The sequence below is a fragment of the Rhincodon typus genome, chromosome 38, assembly GCF_021869965.1.
Source record: "Rhincodon typus isolate 14 chromosome 38, sRhiTyp1.1, whole genome shotgun sequence".
NCBI lineage: Eukaryota > Metazoa > Chordata > Chondrichthyes > Orectolobiformes > Rhincodontidae > Rhincodon > Rhincodon typus.
The window spans coordinates 10,671,696-10,697,180 of NC_063369.1; the positions used below are offsets into that span (position 1 = coordinate 10,671,696).

A 25,485-nucleotide genomic window follows, 5' to 3' on the forward strand; every position below is an offset into this window, starting at 1 on the left:
ACACTTGAAGTATCATAACATTTAAGGATACGGGACAAGGGCAGGAAATTGGGATTAGCGCACTTTTAGTGGTAACAATGTCAGTACAGAGTCGATGGGCTGAAGGGTCTTTTCTGCACTGTAAGAATCTATGAGTTTGCACACAGCAAGCTCCCCATAAACAGCAATACGTGACAAAAACCAGATCATCCATTTTCATGGTGGTGGAGGGGGCACAAATATTTACCACGCTAGGATACACTGCACCCACTCAAAAGGGCTAAGATTGATTCTTCATTTAAGATCTTGGGGTGGTTCTGTGTTTGAGCCTCTGTGCATGGAGTTGGGAACGGTATGTGCCAGAACCCACAAAGACTGAATAAAACCTTGTCCCACTGTCTTCACTTCCAGCTCCCCTTTACAGGAGTCTCCAAGATTTCCAGTCTAACGGTTTGTATCTGGATTGAAGGAGCAACACAGGAAGTCCCAATAGCCATCGCATTTCTCAAAGTGCTGACACCGGCAGCTGTCAAGACTCAAGAGACAGCTGTACAGCACAGAAACGGTCCCTTCGGCCCAACTCACCCAGGCTGACCAGGTATACTAAGTTAATCTAGTCCCATTTGTCTGCAAGGGACTTGGATTTAGGATTCGGATCTGGGTCATGAAGCAACCGTACCAAAACTTAGCTTGGCCAAAATTACAACATTCAAACCAGCTATCAAAAAGAAAAACTCAATAAATAAAGGCTTCAAGGGACCAGTTAGCTGGGATTATGAGATGGCGGTGAAGGTGTTCCAGTTTCCCTTACTTCATTGATGTAGTATTTGGCGTTTTCCACATCAGCCACCTCGTCTGCATTTTCTCAACGTTAGCACTCTGTATGAGCAGCCCGCTGCTCATCTGTAACTCATTCAATGGATTTCAAGGCAGAACAAGATTGTTTGCACCTACAATGTACAGCTACTGCTGAAGGGAAGAGACTGGACCCAGACGGGAGTGTGTTTTGGCATTTTAACCCATTGCACCAGGTGAAAATACAAATTTCTATCTTATAAAGAAACAATTTACATTTGAACATTTTACCCCTCACAACACACTCTTGTCTGACAGAATCTTAGGAAGGCACTCCAATTCTGGGGTTAATTTAGACTCTAAATACACAGATGTTTCTGCTTGAGGAGATAACCTGCCTGACTGATCCGAAACAATAAAATGGAACCTAAACGCTCGAGGTGCAGCGGTAGCGTCCCTACCTCTGAAACATGGCCTGGGTTCAAGCTCCAGCTGGTCCAGACATGCATCAGAGGTACAACATCTCTGAACAGGTGGAGTAGAAAATACTGAAACACAACCTATGAAGCCAGATTATCAGAGTCAGTCAACAAGCTGTAGGGCCACTATTGGAATACTCCATTCAATTCTGATCTTCCTGCTATAGGAAAGATATTGTGAAACTTCAAAGGGTTCAGAAAACATTGACAAATAAGTTTCTGGGTTTGGAGGGTTTGAGCTATAGGGAGAGGCTGAACAGGCTGGGGCTATCTTCACTGGAGTGTCGGAATCTGAGGGGTTTTTTCTTTATTCCTTCATGGGCTGAGGGCATCACTGGCTAGGCAGCATTTATTGCCCATCCCTAATTACCCAGAGGGCAGTTCAGAGTCAACCACATAGCTGTGGGTCTGGAGTCACATGTGGGCCAGATCAGATAAGGATGGCAGTTTCCTTCCCTAAAGGACATTAGTGAACCAGATGGGTTTTTCCTGACAAATTGACACTGGATTCATGGTCATCGTTAGATTCTTAATTCCAGATTTTTTTTATTGAACTCGAATGCCACCATCTGCCGTGGTGGGATTCGAACCTGGGTACCCAGGATGTTATCTGGGTCTCTGAATTAACAGTCCAGCGATAATACCACTAGGCCATTGCCTCCCCCCTTGGGAGGGACCTTGCAGAGGTTTATAAAATCATGAGGGGCATGGATAGGGTGAATAGCCAAGGTCTTTCCCCGGGGTGGGGGGAGTCTAAAATTAGACGGGCCATAGGTTTAAGGTGAGAGGGGAATGATTTAAAAGGGACCTAAGGGGCAGCTTTTTTTACGCAGAGGGTGGTGCATGTATGGAATGAACTGCCAGACGAAGTGGAGGAGGCTGGTACAATTACAACATTTAAAAGGCGTTTGGATGGGGACATGAATAGGAAGCGGTTAGAGGGATATGGGCCAAATGGGACTAGATTAATATGATATCTGGTCGGCACGAACGTGTTGGACAGAAGGGTCTGTTTCCGTGCTGTACAACTCTATGACTCCAGGATATGTCTTCCCCAGTGAAGATTTCTGAGCTACCCTCAGTTCGTCTCAGACCCAGGCCTTGGGAGTGGTTTGCCCACTGTTCAGTGGTACCTAACCTCGGGACGCAAAGTAATCCCTGAAGACGTGGAGAGTTAATTTGAATTTGTCCCTGGCAGTGTGAAATAGATGGGGTAATGTGTACAAGTGCGCTTGGGCTTACCCAGGCGAGGACCAAATTTGATGGCTTCAAGTGGGCTTTTCTTTGCCATCTTCTGTGCGGTGCCCCCTCATTGGGGCTGTGGAGATGGGAGGGAGAGCAACAAGGGACGTGCCCTGTCCATCATCGCTCTGGAAAGGACGCAACTTGTAGCAAAGTGGGAGAAACCCAAAATTGAAAAACAGATGGCAATGTATTGTCCGGGTCAACCATTCATGGTGGCTGCCCCTTCTGAATTACAGAGGCGGGAGGGTCTGAAGGGCAGCTGCCAGGGGATGAGAGTCGGTGCGTATAGATCGATGTGTGGCCTGACCTCAGCTGCCTGGATACATCACTGAACAGGATGACATTGAGAGCTGTCAGAATTAGACTTGGAAGAAAGTAACCGAACACAACTTTGTTCCAAATGCGTAACAATCAAATTACTAAAAGGGAAAGTCTGTCCACAATTTGGAGGTATTTAATGACCTGGCTGCCCTCCCAAAAAGCTGAAGAAAGTTTGAAAAGTGCCTGTGGAATAGCAGAGAGACAGGCACAATATTCAGGTGGGCAAGCAACTCCTCGTGGGATAGGTTCAGAAGTGGGGGGCAATTCACTGACAAGCGGGTGACTCTGAGCGACTACTGTAAACTCAGGTTTCAGGATATCAGTGTCCCCAAATTCTGGGCAGGTTGGCTGGCTCTGAACCCCATGGCAATATTCGATGAGTTGAGTTGTCACTCGTTGAACGGATGATCACACAACAGCTTACGGGACCCTGCGGACTGTTGCTTCAGTTCCGAGCGACATTAAAAAGGTGCTGTACAAAGGCAAGTTTCAGATATTACCCAATCACATTCCAGTGGCTTTTCTAATTTTTGGAAGAAAATATATATATATATTACACTCGGCTTAAGAATCAAGCAGAACCAATTCTGGAGACTAGGCTGGGCAGCATATTTCTGTCTGAGGCACAGATCTAGGATTTGGGAAATGGGAAGGCAACGGGATGTGATCCTCAGGATCTTCCTGTGATAGAGGCTCAGACAAACACTTTCAACCCTCTGAAGGGATTAATTTGTTCAGCGATTAAAGTGCTTGGTCGGAAAAGGCCTCAACAAACAGGTTAGCAGCCTTTTCAACAAACATCATCTTTCACTGGAGGCCTTTCGGTTTCAAATGAACATATTTTCAGTGTATAGTGACGATAGTTAAGTTTTAAAAAAAAAAAAAGCTCTCGTTTTAAGGATCAGGGAGGCGAAATATACTCAACGGAGTTCAAACAGAAATTTCTCAAAAATTTCCCTAAATCTAAATCCTGAGCGATTTGTTTGGCGGAAGTGACCGCAGAATCTTCCAGAACTTCTGAAAGGGTTAAGAGGCCCAAATGGGCCTGTCGATTAAAAAAAAAGGAATAAAGCAATCGTCTGCACAAGCTGCCACGACTTCGACCACAGGCCCACCGCATCACACATTCCCCGCACCCTCGCCCCAACACAAAAATTTTTTTAAAAAAAAGACAAAGTTGATTGAACTAATGGGATACGTTACCATAGGAGGCTTATTCTCAGACTCCTTCAAACAAAAAGCGATGGCATGCTGAATGCAATGGCAAAAAAAGGAAGAAGCATAAACGCAGTGTACTAGACTCAGCCACTTAGAGAAAGAGAGCGCGCTGAGGGCTGTCAGGTGACCAGCATGCGGCCTACATTCGGCTAACACACGGTGGGCAGCGAAGAATTGGTGTCTCTTAGCTCATTCCATTGATTGTCTCGACATGGACGGGTCTCTCCACAAGCTGCTCGCTCCCCTGACTCCTTTTCCATCCAAATTCTACTCTCCGATATCCAATTAGGGAGAGCCATGGACCTGCTTTGGACAAAGACTCAGCCATTTCCTCATGCTCTCAAATAAAAAAAATCCCCTTTTCTTTTTGAGTGTGCACATTCCTTTCACAATCTCTCCACATTTGGCTCTTCTTGGAATAGAATGTTAGCACCTGTAAAGGGACTGAAATTGCTCCAAATACTGTTGTTTTTTTTTTAAATACATGCCCCCCACACTAACCCATTATCCCAATATCTCATTTTTGTTTTATGTTTGTAGCTCAAATTTTTGGAAATTGGATTTCACAGGATTTGAACTTCCAACTTCCGGGTTGCTATCATTGGCCTGCTTCCACACTGCAGGGATTCAATCAGCTTGTTGAGTCTACACTGACCTTCCACACAACATCCCACCGAGACCCATCTCCCTACCCTATTCCTGCAACTCCACATTTCCCATGACTAATCCACCATGCAGCACATCCCTGGACACTACGGACAATTTAACATGGTAATCCACTTAACCGGCACTTCTTTAGACAGTGGGAAGAAGCCAGAGGAAACCTGCACAGACACGGGGAGAATGTACAAACTCCACACAGGCAGTTGCCCAAGGCTGGAATTGAACCCAAGCCCCTGGTGCTGTGTGGCTCAGTGGTTAGCACTGCCACCTACGTGCCACCCAAACCCAGTACCATAAATGCATGATCCCATGACCTAGCTGAAGATATTTTGGTCTTGTTGCCTCTGGAGTTCATTTTGAAACCCTGGCCTTCATCTTGCTTCTAGAACTCTGGCACATTGAAGGGGTCTGAAACATAGGGCCAAACTCTGGCCAGTCAGTCAACAGGACTTCCTTCTGCCTCTAGATAACAAACTGTGGAACTGATTGGAAGAGAAAGCCCATCTCAATAACTATTCCATACCCAACTTGGTGGAGTGAGAACTTCCCTCATCATCCTATTGGAAAACAGCTCTCTGCGGGGAATCCAAACTGAACCCAACTCCCCTTTTTTTTGTGGGCAAGACAGATGCCAAGTACAGCGGGCAGAGACTCTGGTGGAAGATAACATTCAACGCAATGATCTAAGAGACACACAACACAATTTAAAAAGTATTCAAATTTTAAACAATGGCCATAAAATACTAACATTCACTCTCCAAGCAAAGGATTCTGGGATCGCCAATGACAATGCTCACACGTAGACAACCAGTTTAACATGAGCCCAATTGCAATGAATTACAGAAGGCCACAGACCGAAGAAGCACTTTCTGGAAATCTACGTAGAAAAGGGCATCTTAACTAGAACAGCCAAAATTCCCTTTTTTTGTTTTAGTGCCTATCAGGTTGCACTAAGATGATGAAGGACTGATGCAATGAATGAAAAAATGCCAGTAAATTCCATTCAGGTGACCAAGCGCGGGATAGTTCTCTCCTTCACTGGGAAATCTGCTCAAAAAGTCAACGTGCCGTAACGACCAGGGGAAAACCACACAAGACGCACCACCCGCTGGCACATCTCTCCATGACAACAAGCTTTTCTTGAAAGATGCAGAAAATTCTTTGGCACAAACCTCAGCCACTGGCCTTGGAATCAGTGCCAGCCGAATCCTAACGTTGATCTTAGCATTTTCATCAACGATGGAGTCAAGAGTTTGGAGTCGGAGGGCTGTTGGGGGGTGGGGTGGGGGTCGTGGCTACATTTGGATCAGCCATGATCTTATCATCGATTGGTGGAGCAGACTCATGGGGGCCGAATATTTCTTGTGCTCTTGTGAACTTAAGTACAAATCGCCCAGCCAACTCTCAGTAGTTCCTGACAGGGCTTAAAGAACACAGCAGTTTATAAACATGGAAATACTTTGGGCTTGGTCGCTCAAAACGTGAAGTTGAAAGAGTCGGGAGGGGAAATGGCCTTTCCCTCACACACACCTTTTCGGAGAATGCTGTAAATGATCATCCCTTTAAGAATAAAGGTGGAAACACAGAGGATAAGGGGGGGAAGCAGTCAGCACCCACTGGAGAACATACTGAAGAGCTGGTTATCTCCAGGAAGGGGAGTTGCTTAGAAACGGGACAGAAGGGCTCTTGCAGAGCAATGGTACTATCCCTACCTCAGAGCCAGGAGGTCTGGGCTCAAGTCCCAAGTGCCCTAGAGTTGTGTTATAGAAAGAACAAACTGTAGTTTGTATTGAATGGTGAAATACAAACAAACAAACAGTTCGTGGTCGACAGACTGACTCCTGCTTCAGTAAACCGGCTTCTAGCAATATAATATTTACTTCCACCTCCCACTTTTTCTAAAACCACATTCTTTCAGAAGACCTTATGTCTATATTTCTGTTTTTTGGGGATTTGTTTTTATGAATTCCTTTGTGAACACTCCCATCTCTCTGTTTCGTTTCCTCAGATCATCCTCTTTATCATAGAATCCCTACAGTATGGGTGCAAGCTATTCGGCCCATCGAGTCCACACTAACCCTCTGAACAGCATTCCACCCAGAGCCACACCCCTCTCCCTATAACGTTGCATTTCCCACGGCTAACCCACCCAGCCTGCACATCCCTAGGCACTATGGGTAACGTAGCATGGCCAACCCACCCTAACCTGCATATCTTTGGACTATGGGAGGAAACCAGAGCATCCAGAGGGATCTGTGCAGACACGGGGAGAAGGTACAGACTCCACTCAGACAGGCAGTCCAAGGGTGGAATTGAACCCATGTCCCTGGCGCTGTGAGGCAGCACTGCTAACCACCGAGCCACTGTGCTACCCAAAACCGGAGCCTCTTTTCCCTAATGTCGATAATTTTGTGAAGGCGTGGGTATGAAATTGTGTTTTAAAGAGAATAAATTGGTTTACTCTTTCTCCACCTCCCAAGCCATGAACAGTGCATGTTCATAACATAGGAGGTCAGAGTCAAACAGACCAGAGTTAACCGATCCTAACCACAGACATGATCAACAACAATTAGCCTCTCTGTTTGAAGGGGAGGGAGTGGGAAGGAGGTGGGTGGAGAAACAGTTTTTTTTTTTGTTTTTTTTTTAATAATTTCACCCCCAAACCAATATCTAAAATACCAAAGTTGCCACCTCTGGCTGGATGTATTTCTGGAGATTCATGACTGTATGGGTCACCAATAGTGCTTTGCAGCTAATGAGTTACCTAAGAAACCACACAGATAAAGCTTCTTCACCTTGTGATTCCAGTTCCAGGCTTGTGGCTTGCAACCACGACTTCAAACTGGAATTCCTAGAGATTTGGCAATCCCACCCACTGCTGGGAGAGGAGATACAGGCAGGACACCTCCTGCCTGTCATGCTCTCTCTAGTGATGGGACCTGCCAGCAGGTTCTCACTAGGAAAGAATGGCCACTTAGACTGCTCCTGCCAGGTTATATTCCCTTCCAAATGTCAATAGGTCCAGAGGGCATTAAGGACGCACAGCAGCAGTAGTGTGTGCCAACTACAAGCTTCCACTGCAGCAGCTCTCCCATGGCACCTTAGACAGCACCTTCCAAATCCATGATGTTCTACCATCTAGAAAGAACAAGGACAGCAGCTACATGGGAACACCACCCTCTGCAAGATCCCTTCCAAGAAACTCGCTATCCTGACTTGGAAATATAATCGTTGTTCCTTTAGGGTCACTGGGTCAAAATCCTGGAACTCCTTTCCCTAATCCCTACAGCATGGAAGCAGGCCATTCAGCCCATCAAGTCCACACTAACCCTCTGACGAGAATCCCACCCTACCCTATCCCTGTAGCCCTGCATTTCCCATCGCCAATCCACCTAGCCTGCACTTGCCTGGACACCATGGGTATTTTAGTATGGCCAATCCAGCCTAGCCTGCGCATCTTTGGACTGCAGGAGGAAACCGGAGCGTCCTGAGGAAACTCACTCAGACAGTCACCTGAGGGTCAAATGAACCCGGGCCCCTGGCACTGCGAGGCAGCAATGCTAACCACAAAAGAGTTACCAACACAAGATGGACTGCAAGGGTTCAAGAGGGTGGCTCAGCACCACCTTTTGCAGAGCCAAGGGCTAAACCGCTGGCCTTGCTAGCAATGCCCACATCCGATGGAAGGATCCACAGAAAGAATGAATGAATGAAAACAAAAAGGAGAGGAAGATCCAAACCATCCACAAGCCACCTTCCAGGATTCGGGTCAGCTCAGAAGCATAAGAGTCATCAATCTTGACAAAAACTAGGGGTCGTGACAAAAACAAGCCATCAGGAAAAAAGTAATGAAGCAGAAATGTATTTTAATGTGAAGTGAAGTTGGATCATCACTCCGGCATGCAATTCACATCCAGGGTTACAGAATAAATGCTGGTAGGTAAAGTAATGCTACAGAGAGGCCATGATCTAATTAAATAGCAGCAAAGCCTTGAGGGGCCGAATGGCCTCTTCATGTTCGATGGTGCAGTGTGTAAAGTTTCTTAATCATGGAATGGATCCGATTCCAGAGATGTTCACCTTAGACACAGTATTCCTCCATTTTCCAAGCCTCAAACCCACACCTCTCACTGGGTAGCAGGGAAATGCAATAGATGATAATGAGCAGATAAGACAGAGGGATGCTAGAGAAAAAGTGTCCAAACGTGGGGTCACTAAATACCATTTAATCCCAATTTTTAACAGGAAGAGAGATGAGGAGGAAACTGAAGTATGGGGAGAGAGAACAGGAAGACGAAAATACAAATTGGCAACCTCAGTGCGAGGTCAATATTGCTACGATCGGGCAAAGAGAGTTCTATGTTCATTAACCCTCAAATCAGGGATGGTTGACTGTCACCAACACACAAATGGTCAGAACTAATTCTAGCTTCAATTTGTTTTACCTTGAACTGATTTGGCAAGGGAAGTGTGAAATTCATTGCTATTGCACACTGTCTCAAGAGCGACAGGCATCGATGTCTAATCCCTGTCACCGTTTGGAATGGAGTGGTCATTCTGAGGCGAAACTGCCACACATTGACCAGAGAATGAGGGGTGCTAGTGCCACAAGTCAGCAGTCAGAGGGAGCTCGCTCAGAGTCACATCCAAGAATGAGATACCAACATGGACTGATCGCCCTGACGCAACAGAGTGGCCATTTAGTGTCCCAAAAAAATCAGGTTTGCCATCTTTAACAATAAATGGGTGTGGAAAATAAAGTAAACAAATACATCTATGCATTCTGTTGAGTGTTTTCTCCATCACCCTCCACACAGATTTGCTTCACAAACATCCCTGGTACCTCACAATCGGCACCCCACTTCACTCTCTTCCATTAGTTTGCACCAATTGAGATGGTCAGGGCAGCAGCCATCTTGATTCATGCTGCAGCAGGTTCCTCCAACCCAAAATCCAGGGGTGAAGAGAATTTCTCAATTAGCCTTCCTCTTCAGCCCTTTTCTCCGTCTCTCTCTCTCACACACGTGCGCAACACACACGAGATGTGCCACGGCAACCGCTACCAACAAAGGGTAGCCACATGCGACCATGTTTGTAGCACAACCTGGGTTCTCCCTGAAGGGAAGTCTCACTGGCTAAACCAACAAGACGTTACTTCATGGATGCATTTCCTGTCACTTTTTTGCGCTACCTGGAAGAGCTAGCCTTTTGGGGGGAAATTTCTGACCAATTCAGCAAGCCAATTTAAATCTGACAACAATTGGAGACAGAGACGTACAGCACAGAAATAAATCCTTGGCCCAACTCGTTCATGCCGACCAGATACCCTAAATTAATCTAGTCCCATGTGCCAGCGTTTGGCCCAGAGCACCAATACTTTAAAAAGGGGGAATATCTGACAAATCTTTAGATGAGAAACTAATGAACCACAGCAGTGAAGAGAGAGGAAAAAAAAAAACCCAAGTTATTGGGAAAAAAATGTTACCAAAATAGGTCTACCATACACCTCATGAAGATCACATCCTCTTTAGGATGAGGCTTTGTTTTGTCCATTAAGAAAACTTGCCGATATAGATTTTGGGCACTTTAAAAGCAATTTTGTCCAGTCAGTGTATCATAACTCATGACTTATTATTTTGATCCCATAAGGGTACCGTGTGAATCCAAATTTTGTTTGGGCGCAAAATAAACAATCCCAGCATCCTTTGCTTCGAGTGTCACAAGTCATGCAGCCTCCCCCACCCCCCACCGACTCCCTAAACAAAGGGTTAACAGATTTTTAAAAAAAACAGACACTGCAACTCGAGCCAACAGTTTTTAATTGTCTCAACAAGGCATTTTGTCTCTCAAAAGGAAAAGGGGGTAAAAATGGGGGGCTACAGTCGAGGGTCAGAGGGGAGATGCAGTAAAAGTTGAGAGGTGGACTTACAGGAACTAGCTTCCAGTACCACTTGGTGGGACACTGTTCGAGGACAGTGTGTCACAGAGAGATCAAAGTCAAAGAGGCAAGGGGAGAGAAAGGAGGGAAAAGAGGAGAAGCATTGAATTTCATTAAATATTACAAGTGCTTCAGACGACAAGCAAGCTATTACCAGAAAATATTAAATACACATTAAATATACAGCAAGATTCAAAGCTCAGCAATCCAAGATTCAAGTGTCACAATGTAGAGTCAAAGCACAGAAAACAAAACCCCACACGAGTGTTTTTGTTTTAAAACGGCTTTGCTAACTGTTGTTGCTGCAATGGAGAAATCATTTCTATTGCTGCTCTGAGTGAACTGCAATTGTGGAGGGGAGGGAAAGAGTTTTGGAGTAGGATCCTGTTAAAAAGCCACTGGAAGTCCTGCAGGTAATCCTCTCAGCTCTGTTGCTTCTCAGGATGTGGGGGTGGGTTTCGCTCATCCCTTACACCGAGCTCAGTGGCATAACCAGAAGACAGATCGAGAAAGACCTCAAAAATTGGAAGTCAGTCTCTGCGCCTATCTCCTCAGCAATTTGGCTAGACATACAAAACAAAACAGAACAGGACAGCATTTAAATCCATCACCCCCCACTCCCCAAGATGAAGCAAAAATCATTCCACCACTTGGTCAAAAATAGCACAGGAGGTCAAAAATGCCAAAACTGGAGGAACACGAGGGGTAGGATGGGAAGAGATTAGACATCGCAGGCAGAATTTTGATCGAGATATCAAGGAGTTGGACTTAATTTGTTTTTCGCAAAACAAGCCTCACTTAATTTTCTACAAACAACTGGGGATGATTCCAAACACAGCAGGTACAAATCACTCCACACATTTCTTTGCTAACAGGAAACGGTTCACAGAGAAGGATACTCAAGAGTGCGGGCATTGACAGACCAAGGAGCCAATCAAATCAATGCAACATCGAGGGGATTGTCTACCGGATAGTAGAATCGACAAGGAATAAATCCTGATCCCTCGCTTTCACGTCACTCGGCATCCGCCATCGCCAAACCCCTGCCCCAAAACACATTTCGGCTCAGACGCAGAATTGTTCATGCAAACATACAAGATAGCTCAGTGGCCGCGCCGAGTGGGATAGTTTTAGTCCAAATGAAAGCAGCCATGGCCAATATGCAGTGTTCAAACAATTAAAATTGAAATGGATTTACTCTGCTGAATGCTCTTTGAACGCAACGTGGACTAATGGCAGAACCTCAATGTGAAGGAACAACTGAAGCCTTCTGTAGTGATGGGAGTGAGGTTGGCCAGGTGGATCCCAGAGTCCGAGTTCCCTGGCTGGGGCTATTGGCCCAAGTTAATCAGGGAGCCCTGGCCGACCTCATAGATATAAACAGGAGCCTCAGGGACTCTCCTCGCTCTGGGAACTGGCTCAGAGCTAAGCTGGTCAGAGTCTTTTTACACATGTAGAGCGATACTGGCCTGTGTGAAGTAATTTCACTTGCCCCCCTAAGGCAGGGAATTAATTAAGAGTAGAGAGCTGTTCAAGGGCCCTTGCACACTCTTATAAATAATGCCCCCTGCTCACAGTTGGACTTCAAATCAACCACTCTTTACTGGCTACATTAACCTCAGAACGTAATTCTGCTCGATCCACCAGGCAGATAGGAGTTCACACATCAATGCACCTTTGACAAAAGACTGTAATAGAAGACAGTGGGGCTGCTCAGATCACCCTCAATCGAATAGGGTTCAAATATTAAGGGTGACTGGCTGCGAGCCTGGGAAACAAGTCAGGATAGTGTGGGCACACTCTGTCCTGGCCTTTGCAGGAGATGGGCATCCCCAGGCTATAGGCCTGTGCTCTAGCTCCGCAGCATGGAAAACCTTGCTCACAAGAGCCTTTCTGGGGGGGGGGGGGGGGCGGGGATAACAAGAAAACTAATCTTATTTGAACAGATTCTGTTCAATTCGCAGTCCAGTCTTGCTTCAGGTGCCAACTTCACACAAAGAAGGGCTTCCCCTGTAAGTGACCCAGAGCCATTTGATGCCAAGGCCTGAGCCATTTCGCCCCAGATTGGAACCGCACTCTCGCTCCTTTGCCTCCAATTTCTTGCTCCCCTTCTCCTGCCTTGGGCTGTAGCACCACCAGCACCCAATCCCAGTACAGCAGAAATAAGGAGGTCACCCTCAGACCCACAGAACCTCAGACCCACAGTCCAACATGTACACTTTATCCACAGGGTACATGTGATTTTACATCAAGCTTGACAAGATGTCAACCTATATGATCATCGAGATCGCGGCATTCCGATGGTCTCAAGAAACCTTCTTCGTTATAACCAACCTCTCTCTCTCAATGTCACTTAGAAATAGTTGGCCTCGCTAGCTCCCCACCTTCCCAAATTCTCCCATCAGTGATGTTTTTGGCTTCTGCTAGTAGTGGTCTTTCCACCCTGCTGTCTCTTGCAGCTCCAGCACAATTGGACCACCATGAGACACACTGGTGGAAAGAGAGAAAAAGAAATGCAAGCTGCGATAGTGGTTGTCTGAGGTGACCATTGTCCAACTGGAATATTAATCTTTGTGATTCATATGGATATTAAACACAGCGTGAAATATCACTGCCAGCACATATCGCTGAAAAACAAAACTATTGAGCACTGGATGAGTATTTCTAGAAATAGTAATCCTCATTGTATCACCAGCCTCAAAAAACCCAAGCCATTTGCTAATTCCTATTCTGAAAGAGTTAGGTAAAGGGTTACGAACATTGGAGGTTATGGTCATGCAGATTTGAGCCTCTGCATGCAACAATGACAATATTCTTCTATTTGCCCCCGGTCCCCAAAACCTCAAATTCTCTAGTTTCCACTTTTAAATTCAAAGGTTCACATCGATGATCTCAGTCCATCTGGTCAATGAATTCTAGATGTTTGTCAAATTTAGAGGCTCAAAATAAAAACAGAAAATAAAAAAGAATTTAACTCCTCACAATGGCAAAGACTTGGAATATCAGTTCGGAAACTAACCTGAAGATAAAGTAAGGAACAGTCAAAAGAAAGATGTATTGCCAACAGGTGAAAAGCAGTGAGTCTGGATGCACAAGAGACATGGCCGTAATGACATGGTGAAAATGTTTAGCAGTTAGTCACTCACCCCTTGGTTTGTTGGATTGTCTACGTTCGGCTGTCGTCTCAACTGGTGTAGCTGCTCAGAGACATCTTTTAACTTCTGGTTTATCTGAGCAATGGAATTAGAAATTAAAAAAGGAACAAGATATTAGAAGAACTTATTAAATGTAAACTGTCACGCTCCTTCAAAAAGACGACTTCCAGGCCTTATCCATTTTTGATTCTTGTTGCTGGAAGTTCACAATTAGTTATTTCTGTTTGAGGGACGTTACACAAAAGGTATAGCATTCAAACAGGCCATTCGTCCCATCGGGTCTGTGCTAGCATTTGTGCTCCACACGAGCCTTCTCCCATCAATCTGCAGCCAACACCATCAGGAATACAGCGGACTTTCTCCCCTCATGTCAGGAGAAATAAAACAAGTATCGCAAACAGAGAGGCACACTACAGATCCCAAACCATCCCTCGCAGTACGACATTCCACATGCAGAGAAACAGTGGGGCCAAGAATGACCAGAGAGAGAGAACTGGTCCCAAGGTTAACCCACAGGTTGGGTAATGTTGAGATGACAGAGTCTATACAGTGACTGCAGCTGGCACGGGAACTGAACCCCTGCTGATGCTGTCACTCCACATCGAAAACCAGCCGCTCAGCCAAATGACCGAACCAACCCTCAGCGCCACGTTTGATTAACGTGACAAGATTGCAAAGAGGGACCAAACACATGGTCAGGGCCGTGCTCTTGCTACTAATTGTCAACTGACTTCACAGCAGCTTGGCGGAAATGTGCCCACTGTATGAGAGGGGAAAGCAGAAGCTTTCTTGTTAAAAGAAAACCTTTGAGTCTGACCCACTGTTAGCTCTTCTAGCCACTTGGTCACAGGTGGGCAACCTACCCATTAGTGAAGCTGTGCTCTAAGCCAGTCAAGTCATCGCAAGTAAGAAACCTAGAGAAATGAAATTAATCTCCAAGCCCCAATCCCCAAACATGGTCTTACAGATCTCCGTTTAATACAAAAGGATGTCCTGAGTGACTATCTCCACCATGAGACATTTAATAAATTGGAATTCTTTTCTCCAAATATAAAAGAAGATGGAGTAGTAAACTAACAAAGGCTTGGGTGGAGCTAGTATGGATATCCAGGGACAAGTGGCCCCAGTCCGTGTGTTGGGTATTAGACAACACTGGCATATTGCCATTGCCTTGGGAAAACAGCCAACATAATCAAAAGACCCCTCCCATCCTGGTTATACTCTCTTCCATCGGGAAGAAGATACAAAAGTTTGAAAACATGTACCAACAGATTCAAGAACAGCTTCTTCCCTGCTATTATCAGACCTATGAGCAGATCTCTCTTATATCAGAGTTGATCTTTCTCTGCATTCTGTTCTATGACCCTAACGTACTTATGTAAGGTATGATTTGTCTGGTTAGCACGCAAAAGAATACTTTTCACTGCATTTTGGTACATGTGACAACAATAACAAATAAATCAAACATGCAGTTGTGAAGACAAAGTTACGTTCACAGTTCAATAAAAAAAATTGCTATCATCTTTTGAAGATAAATGCATGAAAATGTTTATAGAAGACAACTTCATTTCGAAAACCTTCATTTGAATTCCTTGACGGGCCTGACATAATTATTTGTTGAAGTGGAACTTGGGTAGCAGGCCTAAAGTTAACACCCTCCAAGGCCAGGATGATGATTAAGAGATGACAGTACATAGCAAGCCCCAGTCACACATTGGGTTTAACAGCAGGACCAGTGGCTTTCAGATGAGGCCACATCAATAACAAATCTACTCTGGTGACAAAAGGGCCAAATCATTTCAGTAGACGTCAAGCCATCAAAAAAAAGAGTAGCAGTGTTTTGATAGGATAATTACCTTATCAACCCAGAGCAGCAGACTGTATTCCATACTGGCTATGACTTCTTTCGACAGACTGAGGCTCCCAATTCCCTCTGTGTCCGCTGCCACCTTCCTACCACGTAGTGTTTCCATCATGTAAGCAGTCATCAGGCCATCAATTACAGCCAAGTGGGCACTCTGGTTGGCACGAGAGAGAGAGAGTTTGGATCATTTATTCAACCGAGCCAACGTTACCCACCACCCACACCCTCCAACTGCAATTAGACAGCCACTCCTGCCGCGCCATGGTTCATTCCTGTTTTACTTCCCGAATGGTGCAGCATTGTTATTACTGGACAAGTGGAAACTAAGAGACAAGAAGGGGACTGCGAGACTGAATCCACACCATGTTTATGAGCTAGTGCGGCATTTTGAATTGGCCTTTGTGAATGACAAGCCTGTTTTGAGGAGTACTGCACTTCCAGCGTTTCACAGCTCTTCCTTTCGTCAAGCCCAACGCCAGTTTGAAAATACAACATCCACGCTTCTATTTAAAACCCTCGTGGACTTGGTGTTCCTCCATAAGCCACGTGAACATTAACTGAACTCTTAACAACAATATTGACCAGACACACTGCTGTTCTGAGGCTTCCTGCAACACATTAAATAGCCCATTTCGATCAAAATGTCTAACCAAGCTGACGGACCATTGTTTTCCCCAATGTGACTAGCCTTCATCGTGTTCCAAATGAGACCAGTAGATACTCCTTACTCCGTGTCAGACTAGAGAGTGCGCTGTGTGAGGTGGGGAGTTTGAATAGAAAAAGCTAACATTATCCAGAGTGAAGACGAGCGAGATGTGATCACAGTAAAAGGGATAGAAGGTTCTAAAAGAGGACATGCAAAGAGTGGATAAGGTCCCAATGAAGACCTTTGAATCTTTACGAGAGTCACAGAGATGTACAACACAGAAACAGACCCTTTGGTCCAGCCTGTCCATGCCAACCAGATATCCTAAATTAATCTAATCCCCATTTACCAGCATTTGGTCCATATCCCTCCAAACCCTTCCTATTCATGTACCCATCCAGATGCCTTTTCAATGTTGTAATTGTACCAGCCTCCACCACTTCCTCTGGCAGCTAATTCCACACACACACCACCCTCCACATCCCTTTTAAATCGTTCCCCTCTCACCTTAAACCTATGCCCTCTAGTTTTGGTTTCCCCTCCCCTGGGGAAAAGACCTTGGCTATTTACTCTATCCATGCCCCTCATGATTTTATAAACCTCTAAGGCCATCCCCCAGCCTCTGATGCTTCAGGGAAAATAGCCCCAGCCTATTCAGCCTCTCCCTATAGTTCCAACCTTCCAATGTCTTTGTAAAACTTTTTTGAACCCTTTCAAGTTTCACAACTCCTTTCCTATAGCAGGGAGGCCAGAATCGAACACAGTATTCCAAAAGTGGCCGATCCAATGTCCTGTACAGCCGCAACATGACCTCCCAACTCCTATACTCAATGCACTGACCAACGAAGGCCAATAAACTAAGACAATGAGCTGTTGCTTAGGGAATGTAGAATGGCTGGAGGTTAATCATTTCCAACCCTTTGAGTCAGTACCACAGTAATCACAGCTACCCATTTCCACACTTAAGTGTAACCAAGCCAAACCATCCATTCCCATTGACACCCTGTAAACATTTACATCTATATAGCCCCTTTAACATTGCAAAACACCAACTCACTCCACATGAGCATATGCAAACAAAATTTGGCCCCGAGGTACTTAGAGACAGGAGGTCAAGTGAGCAAAAGCTCAGCTGAACAGGCTCATTTTAAGACACACCTTTAAAATGGAGAAACAGGCACAAACATAGCGCACACGACAGAGAGCTCGGGGAGGGAACTCCGGAACGTGGGAGCAATGCAGCTGTAAGTCACGACCTCCAATGTTGGGGAACGAGAATTGGGAAAATGTGAAAGATACCAGGATTGGAAAGAGAACAGAAACCTTGCCCATTAAGTATCAATATGTAGATCACAGCTTTCAATGAAGTCACCGAGAAGCCAGGTTAGACGCCCAAGACTAATGCATCTCTCTCAAAGGCCTCAACTGCGTGCGGTGGGGGTGCCTCAAGAGTGGAATAGTGTGGACAAGTATCGCCAATTGTCTGGTCTAACAAGAAGAGTCTTGTTGGGTAACTGAATCCTGCAATCATTTACATGATTGCAATCCACGTCACTACAGAGACTGTTTGGAACACACTAGCCTCGGAGATACATCTCCAAGCTCATTCGTACTCTGCGCCCCAGGTCCTTCTAAGCACATCAGTGCTTGCTGCTGTCAATCAAATATTAGCTTTCTCACACCCGTACACAACGTCCGCTGAAGAAAAAACAGGCTCAACAATTCCCCATCAGATACAGACGTCGCTTCACCATAGGCCTACAATCAGAGGGCCACACTGAGACATCCAAGTCTTGCTTAAAATTGAGCAGGAGCGGTCAGCCAAAACCAAATGTGAGATATCAAAGGGAGTGAAGCCATTCGCATTCAGTTCCAGGCACTCCCAATTCAGAGGCACCAGGTCCCACTAGGATCCAAGCAGAGAAACATCAACACCCCACACAGCATGCAGGCTGCTCCGTTAAGGTGCTTTCTCTCTGTGATGAGACATCAACACAGCAAACTGCTTGGTGAATGTAAAAACACTGGCGAAATATATTTAGAAGGGGACTGTCTCCGATTCCCTTGCTGGCGATTAACCCTTAAATCAAGGCCACACACAAAGAGGTTATCATTTTGCTTTTGTGGGAGCTTGCTGCGCCCATTCATAGGATCAGCATCTGTACACTGTGCAAATAGAGGCCATTCGGTCCATCGAGTCTGCAGACTCTCTGAAAAGCATCCCACTCAGACGCACACCCGATCCCTATAACCCTGCATTTCCCACAGCTAATCCAACTACCCTGCACATCTTTGGACTGTGGGAGGAAACCGGAGCACCCAGAGGAAACCCGCGCAAACACAAGGAAAACATGCAAACTCCACACAGACAGTCGCCCAAGAGTGGAATCGAACCTGGGTCCTTGGCATCGTGAGGCAGCAGTGCTAACCACTGAGTCACTGTGCCACCCATTCAGCTTACTCCATTTCTGACATTTCATTGGCTGCAGAGTGCTTTGACTCATCCAGCAGGTCACGAGCAGAGCAACACAAAGCAAATCTTTTCACTGTGGAGGTGAGATATGGGCCACACTTGACTGTCATTTCGGAATGCTGACTGATACACAGAGACCAGAGCTGCTGTAAACTGTGAGCGGGAGCAGGACAATTCTCCAAAATGTACCAGCAAAGCAAAAGTAAATCTGCTGCATTTGCAGATACCATGATAATCGTGACACGCCTCCTAAAAACAAAGCTACACTGACCATGTTTCAGAGGGAGGGATTGGGAGAGGATGAGAATAAAAACACAAAGATCCAAATGTTCCGTCAAACCCACACCAATGTTCCAACATTTCAAAGGCATATCCTTCCAGATAGGTTTTGTAAACAGGAATGCAGCGACTCTGCCAAGCCTCAATGTTATGTACACCAAAAATCTTCCATCTTTACTTTTAAACTTGTGCTGGCACCTTGCCCACATTTTTTTTATTTTATGAAGTTACTATTCCTGAGTTTATTGAGTTAATAAGAAAGTCTATTTTTATAATAGAGGGGGAAGAGCCTAAGTTTTTGTCAGCCTGTCCTTCTGTCCCCACAGTAACTAGGGTCAAAGTTTACACCAGTCCAATGGCAGTGCAGTCTCAGAAACCAGAAGACATGGTTATGTATGACAATGGGATATATAAAATAAAAAAGGCATGGTGGTTAGCGTTGTTACCTCACAGCGTTAGGAACCCAGGTTTGATTCCACCCACATTCTCCCCATGTCTGCGTGGGTTTCCTCCCACAGTCCAAAGATGTGCAGGTTAGGGTGGATTGGCCGTGGGAAAGGTAGAGTTAGAGGGACAGGGTAAGGTCGGTGGGGGAGGGGGCGGGGGGGCGTGTGGCAGGGTTGGTGGTGGTGGGATGCTGTTCGGAGATTCAGCGTGGATTCAGTTAGTCCTGCCATCCAAGGAATTAGTTTGATAATGGGGCCGAGGCAATCAGGTGGAGGCTTGACACCCGACTCACTGCCTTCAACATTCACTCCCTCCACTGACAGTGGGGACAGTGCAGGCTATCGACAGAATGCACTGTAGCAATTCACCAGGTCTCTAACAACTGCATTGATGTGCACTTGTGAAGCCAAGGTCTACAAGGGCTGGAAAATGGGATTAGAATAGTTAGGTCCTCCTCTTTGGCTGGTGCAGACTCGATGGACTGAAGGGCGTCTTTATGGGCTGTCGATCTCTCTAAGACTCTATGATAGCACCTTCCAAACTTGCTGGAAAGACAAGGGCAACAAATGCTTGGGAGCACCAACACTTGCAAGTTCTCCTCCAAGTCACACCATCCTGACTTGGAACTACATCAACATGCCTTCACCATCGCTGGGTTATAGAGTCGTGGATATGTACAGCACAGAAACAGACCCTTTGGCCCAACTCATCCATGCTGACCAGATATCCTAAATAAGTCTAGTCCCATTTGCCAGCATTTGGCCCATATCCTCTCTAAACCCTTCTTGTTCATGTACCCATCCAGATGCCTTTTAAATGTAATCGTACCAGCCCCACCACTTCCTCTGGCAGCTCATTCCATACACGCACCACCCTCTGCGTGTAAAAAAGTTGCCACTTTTGGACCTTGCCTCTCTCCCAGCATCGGGGCAGTCCCTAGAGCTTGGTGGTTCAAGGGGGCAACTCACCACCAACTTCACAAGGGCAACTAGGGATGAGCAAGAAATGCTGGCCCAGGCAGCAATGCCCATAACCTGCCAGAGAGAAAGCTTCGAGTCAATTACTATTTTAGGAACTGCAAGGGAGATGTAAGAAGCAATAATTAACGAGAACTCAGGATAAATAAAGAAAGACTAGCCACAACAGAATACCAATAACAGACCAAGTTGGGCCCAACCTTCTTCCTACACCCTTAAAGAAAGGCTCATTCAGCAGACATTCTTTCACATCACCTCACAACTCAGTGCCTCTCACACTTTTGGTACTTGTTTAACTTGGGGACGGACCGTGATATCAGTGCGCAGGCTACGTCTCATCCCCCACACACAAGAGCAAGATGGCAGACTCCCAGAAATATGGGGTTTGTGGAACTGTCACTGCGTTAAGTGAAGCAACGTTCACGACCCAAATTTTGGGGCAGCTGCCTCTCAGCAGACTGGGAACCAAGTGTCAGAGGAAGTGCACACAGCTTTTAAAAATAAAGGGTTCACGCCCCACTCCCAAATGCAGAGACTAGGCCAGCAGCACCAGCAGAGGTGGGGGGTGGGCTTGTCTTTCCAGCAAGTTTGGAAGGTGCTATCAGAGTCTTAGAGAGATTGACAGCCCATAAAGAGGCCCTTCTCTCCATCGAGTCTGCACCAGCCAAAGAGGAGGACCTAACTATTCTAATCCCATTTTCCAGCCCTTGTAGACCTTGGCTACACAAGTGCACATCAATGCAGATGTTAGAGACCTGGTGAATTGCTACAGTGCATTCTGTCGATAGCCTGCACTGTCCCCACTGTCAGTGGAGGGAGTGAACATTGAAGGCAGTGAGTCAGGTGTCAAGCCTCCACCTGATTGCCTCGGCCCCATTATTTAACGATGAACCACCAGTGACTGCACTCCAAAAAGCACCGAACTGGCTACAGGGTAGCTTCTTGGGGCGCTATATCAATGAAATTCATTTACCGTTTCTGAGAGCTATTGAAATGGAGAGAGTGACCACCCCTTGCAATCTTCCTCTAGCTGGGTATCACCACAAAAAGACTTGCATTTTATTTGCTGCCACCTGAAGGCACCCAGTAATACCTGATTGGAAGGAAAGAACAAACAAACAAACAGGTGGCCATATTTTGTGCACAGCAAGATCCCACAAATGCTGACACAGGAACAGCCAGATAACAGAATCCCTACAGTGTGGAAACAGGCCCTTCGGCCTAAGTCCACACCAACCCATCCCCCTATAACCCACCTATCCTACACATCCTTGAACACTACGGGCAATTTAGTAAGGCTGATCCGCCTAGCCTGCACATCTTTGGACTGTGGGAGGAAACCGGAGCACCCGGAGGAAACCCACGCAGACACAGGGAGAATGTGCAAACTCCACACAGTCACCTGAGGGTGGAATCGAACCCGGGTCCTTGGCACTGTAAAAGCCCCAGTGCTAACCACTAAGCCACCGTGCCACCCTGCTTGGTTTAATAACGTCGGAGGAGGGGCAACATTGGCTACAACACCAGGGGAAAAGCTCCTCTTCGAGGAATTAACGCAGGGATCTTTTACACCCTCCCGAGGAGGGGCCTCAATTTAACATCTTGGCCAAAAGCCAAACACTCCCTGTGGCGGAGGGTCAGCTGGGGTAGCCTCGAGTGTCTGGAGTGAGACTCGAACTCTCAAACCCACGAGTGAAGCAGTGGAGGGGGTGTTACCCAGTGAGGCTGAAGAAGAGAGACAGCTCCAAAATACCTCAACGGCTGCACTCACTGCCACAACGCTATGAGATTGGGTGGATTAGAGCATCAAGATGGCAAGCCTCAGTTATGACAAACCATAGGCACTGATGCCTTGTGGACTAACCCTCTGAAAACCCAAGTGGCAAGGACAGCTGACAAGTGTGACAAACAAAAGAACCCAATAAAAATCCAGAGGACTGAAAGCAGCTTCATTCTGCATCAAAATGCCAAGCACCAAATCCCATCACGATACAGATTTAAAGACTCTTTCCACATGCAGCAGATTATGAACGGTCCACAAACACGAGGTTGTAGCTGCTGTAACTGAGGGGCTTGGAACGCCTTCTGGATCCTGAAAACATGCCTCCTGCAAGGGATCTCCTCATGGCCATTAATCCTGACACTCCCGGGTCAAAATACAGGGCACGTGGAGTAGTGAGCTGTGCAAGCAGGCTCTAGTTTCAGGCAGACATCTGCTCTTCACCTGCGGATCTCTGGAAATAATGAACCCATCATACAGAGTTTGATGTCCCCCCCTCAACTTTTCAATCTTCACTTCCTTTCCTCCCAGAGGATTAAAAATTAAATAAAAATAAATTTGTTGCCAAGAATATAACCCACCTACCTACACTCCCTTCTGGCAACCATAAATGATTTTTAAAAATTTATTTATAGGATTGTGGGCATCACTGGCCAGGCCAGCTTTATTGCTTGTCCCTAATTGCCCAGAAGGGAATTGGCGTGGGCCTGGAGTCACATGTAGGCCAGACCAGGCAAGGATTGTCATTCCCTAAAAGGACACTAGCCAATCAGATGGGTTTTTACAACAATTGGCAACATAGTTTCATGGTCATCGTTAGACTCTTAATTCCAGAACTTTTTTTTCCCCCCCGTTGGTGAATTCAAATTCATTCAAACCTGGGTCCCCAAGGCATTATCCAAATCTTTGGATTAACAGCCTAGCAACAACACCACTAGACAATTGCATTCCCAAGTGCGCCAGCGCGTTGAAGGTAAGCAGAGCCTAAAAGAGATTTTAGAGAGAGATAGAAGCTTCAGTGAGGATCAGGCAGGGAAGAGAAACAAAAAACAAAAGAAAACAACAAAATCAAAGCTGCTGAATGACATTCAATGTTTTGGCTTCAAGCGCTTTCTGTGGTAGAGAACTCCACAGGCTCCCCACTCTCTGGTTGAAGGCATTTTCCCTCATCCCAAACCTAAGTGGTTAACCCTGTATCCTTCAACTGTGAGCCCTTTCCCCAGTCATCAGGAACATCCTTGACAACAAGGTGCAGAGCTGGATGAACACAGCAGGCCAAGCAGCATCATAGGAGCAGAAAGGCTGACGTTTCTGGCCTAGACCCTTCATCAGAAGGAACATCCTTGCTGTCTTTACCCTGTCTAACCCAGTTAGAATTCTATAGGTTTCTACGAGATTCCCCACATCCTTCCGATGAATACCAACAACTTGCAGACACACGTTTGACACACAATGAGATGCAAGTTCAATTTACAGCAAATTCCTCAGGCAAATGCATTCATCTCTTATTTTGCAAAGTGTGTCTGTGTGCGCACAGCTGGGATCTGGAATCTGACCATAAGCAAAGCCCAGGTCAGGGGTAGTGTGCTCTGAATCAAGTTCCAGCAATCTCCTTACAGCAGCCATCTATCTGATGACAACACACCCTTAGCAAAAAGGAAAATTCAGACACAGATTCTCACATGCAGTTGTCCAATCCAGGAGGGAAAAAAAAAAAATCAAAAGAAAATTCAGAGAGAGTAGCAAGCCGGAGACATTTACTGAAGCTTCCAACTCTGTCGAGACCCCAATAGCTTCTGATGCTACTGAAAAACCCAGAAATCCTAATTTGAGAGAGCTGGCCACACCAATTCAGGCTGCTTAAATAAACCCAAGGCCTCCCAAGCTGTTTACTCTCGTGGTGCTAGGTAGGCCGCTCGACACCTCTGCCTTGCCTTATCCATCCTCAGTGAATATCCCATGATTCTCTACCTTCCCTGCCCCCCCGAGAACTGGACAGCAAATGGATGGCACCAATACCCAAAATGAGTGGAAGTCAGAACGGTTACCTGGCAACTGGGCCTCCACGTTGACCAGTTCTCCAAGATTTCAGGGCACGCTCCATGGGCAGACCACCTATACCCTCCGTCCAACGAGATGGACAACGGGCAGAGCACCAGCTTCAAGTCATCGTGTGGCAGCACATCTCTGATTAACTTATAATACGGTTCAGTTGTTCAATACTGCTCTTTGGAACCTACTGACACATTACGTTGCAATGCTGGTGCCAGGGCCACTTTGTGCGAGGTGTCAGGCTCTTATCTCACACATTCACTCCACAGCTCTCTGTATTCGTTCATTTTCCATACTTTGGTTCACTCCTAGCATCATCCCTCGCCTTTCAGTACGGGCAGCATGTCACATTTGCCAGCAAATGATCAGTAAAGGGATGGACACGTTGCTGTGTCACAGACCAGAACTGACCCCTCAAAATGTATTAAGGAGGTAGCCTAGACGCTAACTTCTTATTTTAAAAGGAAACTATAAAGTGCTGTGTTCCAGATGTGACGTGACTGGTCAAACTACTCTATGTTAAACAAAACACAATTCATTTAAATACTGTGGTTAAAATATGACTAAATAAAGAGGAATTTAGAATAAATTAGAAAAACCAACAAAATAATAGATACACTATCACTAATTAACCGTTCCAATATAGTAACATCCCATAAACACACCCCCTGGCAAAAAGGAAAATTCAGACACAGATTCTCACATGTTGCTCCCCAATCCAGGAGAACAAAAAAAAAATCAAAACAAAATTCAGAGAGAGTAGCAAGCAGGAGACATTTGCTGAAGCTACCAACTCTGTCGAGACCACAGTAGCTTCTGAAAAACCCAGAAATCCTAATCTGAGAGAGCTGGCCACACCCATTCAGGCTGCTTAAAAAAAGATTCAAGGCCTCCCAAGCTGTTTACTCTAATGGTTCTAGATAGGCCACTCGACACCTCTGCCTTACAATCTCTCTTCAAAAAACAAAACCAGGACAAACTAACCGCTTAAAGTGACAACATCATCACAGCTACAACTACAGTATGCGGCAGCAGCTCACATCACACTGCACATGCTTCAATCCAAAGGCCATGTTGGAAAATCTAACGGGAGCAGTCGGGGATTGTCTTTTTTTTTAAAAAAGAAAAAGACAAAAACAAATCAAGTCTGGCTGATCAATTCAAATGGAATTCT

At 45.9% G+C, this 25,485-nt stretch overlaps 1 protein-coding gene across 1 annotated transcript in view; it reads right to left on the reverse strand.

Annotated features, from left to right (window-relative positions):
* Nucleotides 1–25,485, reverse strand: part of camsap3 (calmodulin regulated spectrin-associated protein family, member 3) — a 188,081-nt gene that overhangs the window by 65,287 nt on the left and 97,309 nt on the right. Inside the window, exons 3-4 of the mRNA XM_048618013.1 lie at nt 15,650–15,811; nt 13,785–13,868 (exon numbers count right to left, since the gene is read on the reverse strand). Of these exons, the coding sequence (XP_048473970.1) occupies nt 13,785–13,868; nt 15,650–15,811 (246 nt within the window). The remainder of the gene's footprint in view (nt 1–13,784; nt 13,869–15,649; nt 15,812–25,485) is intronic.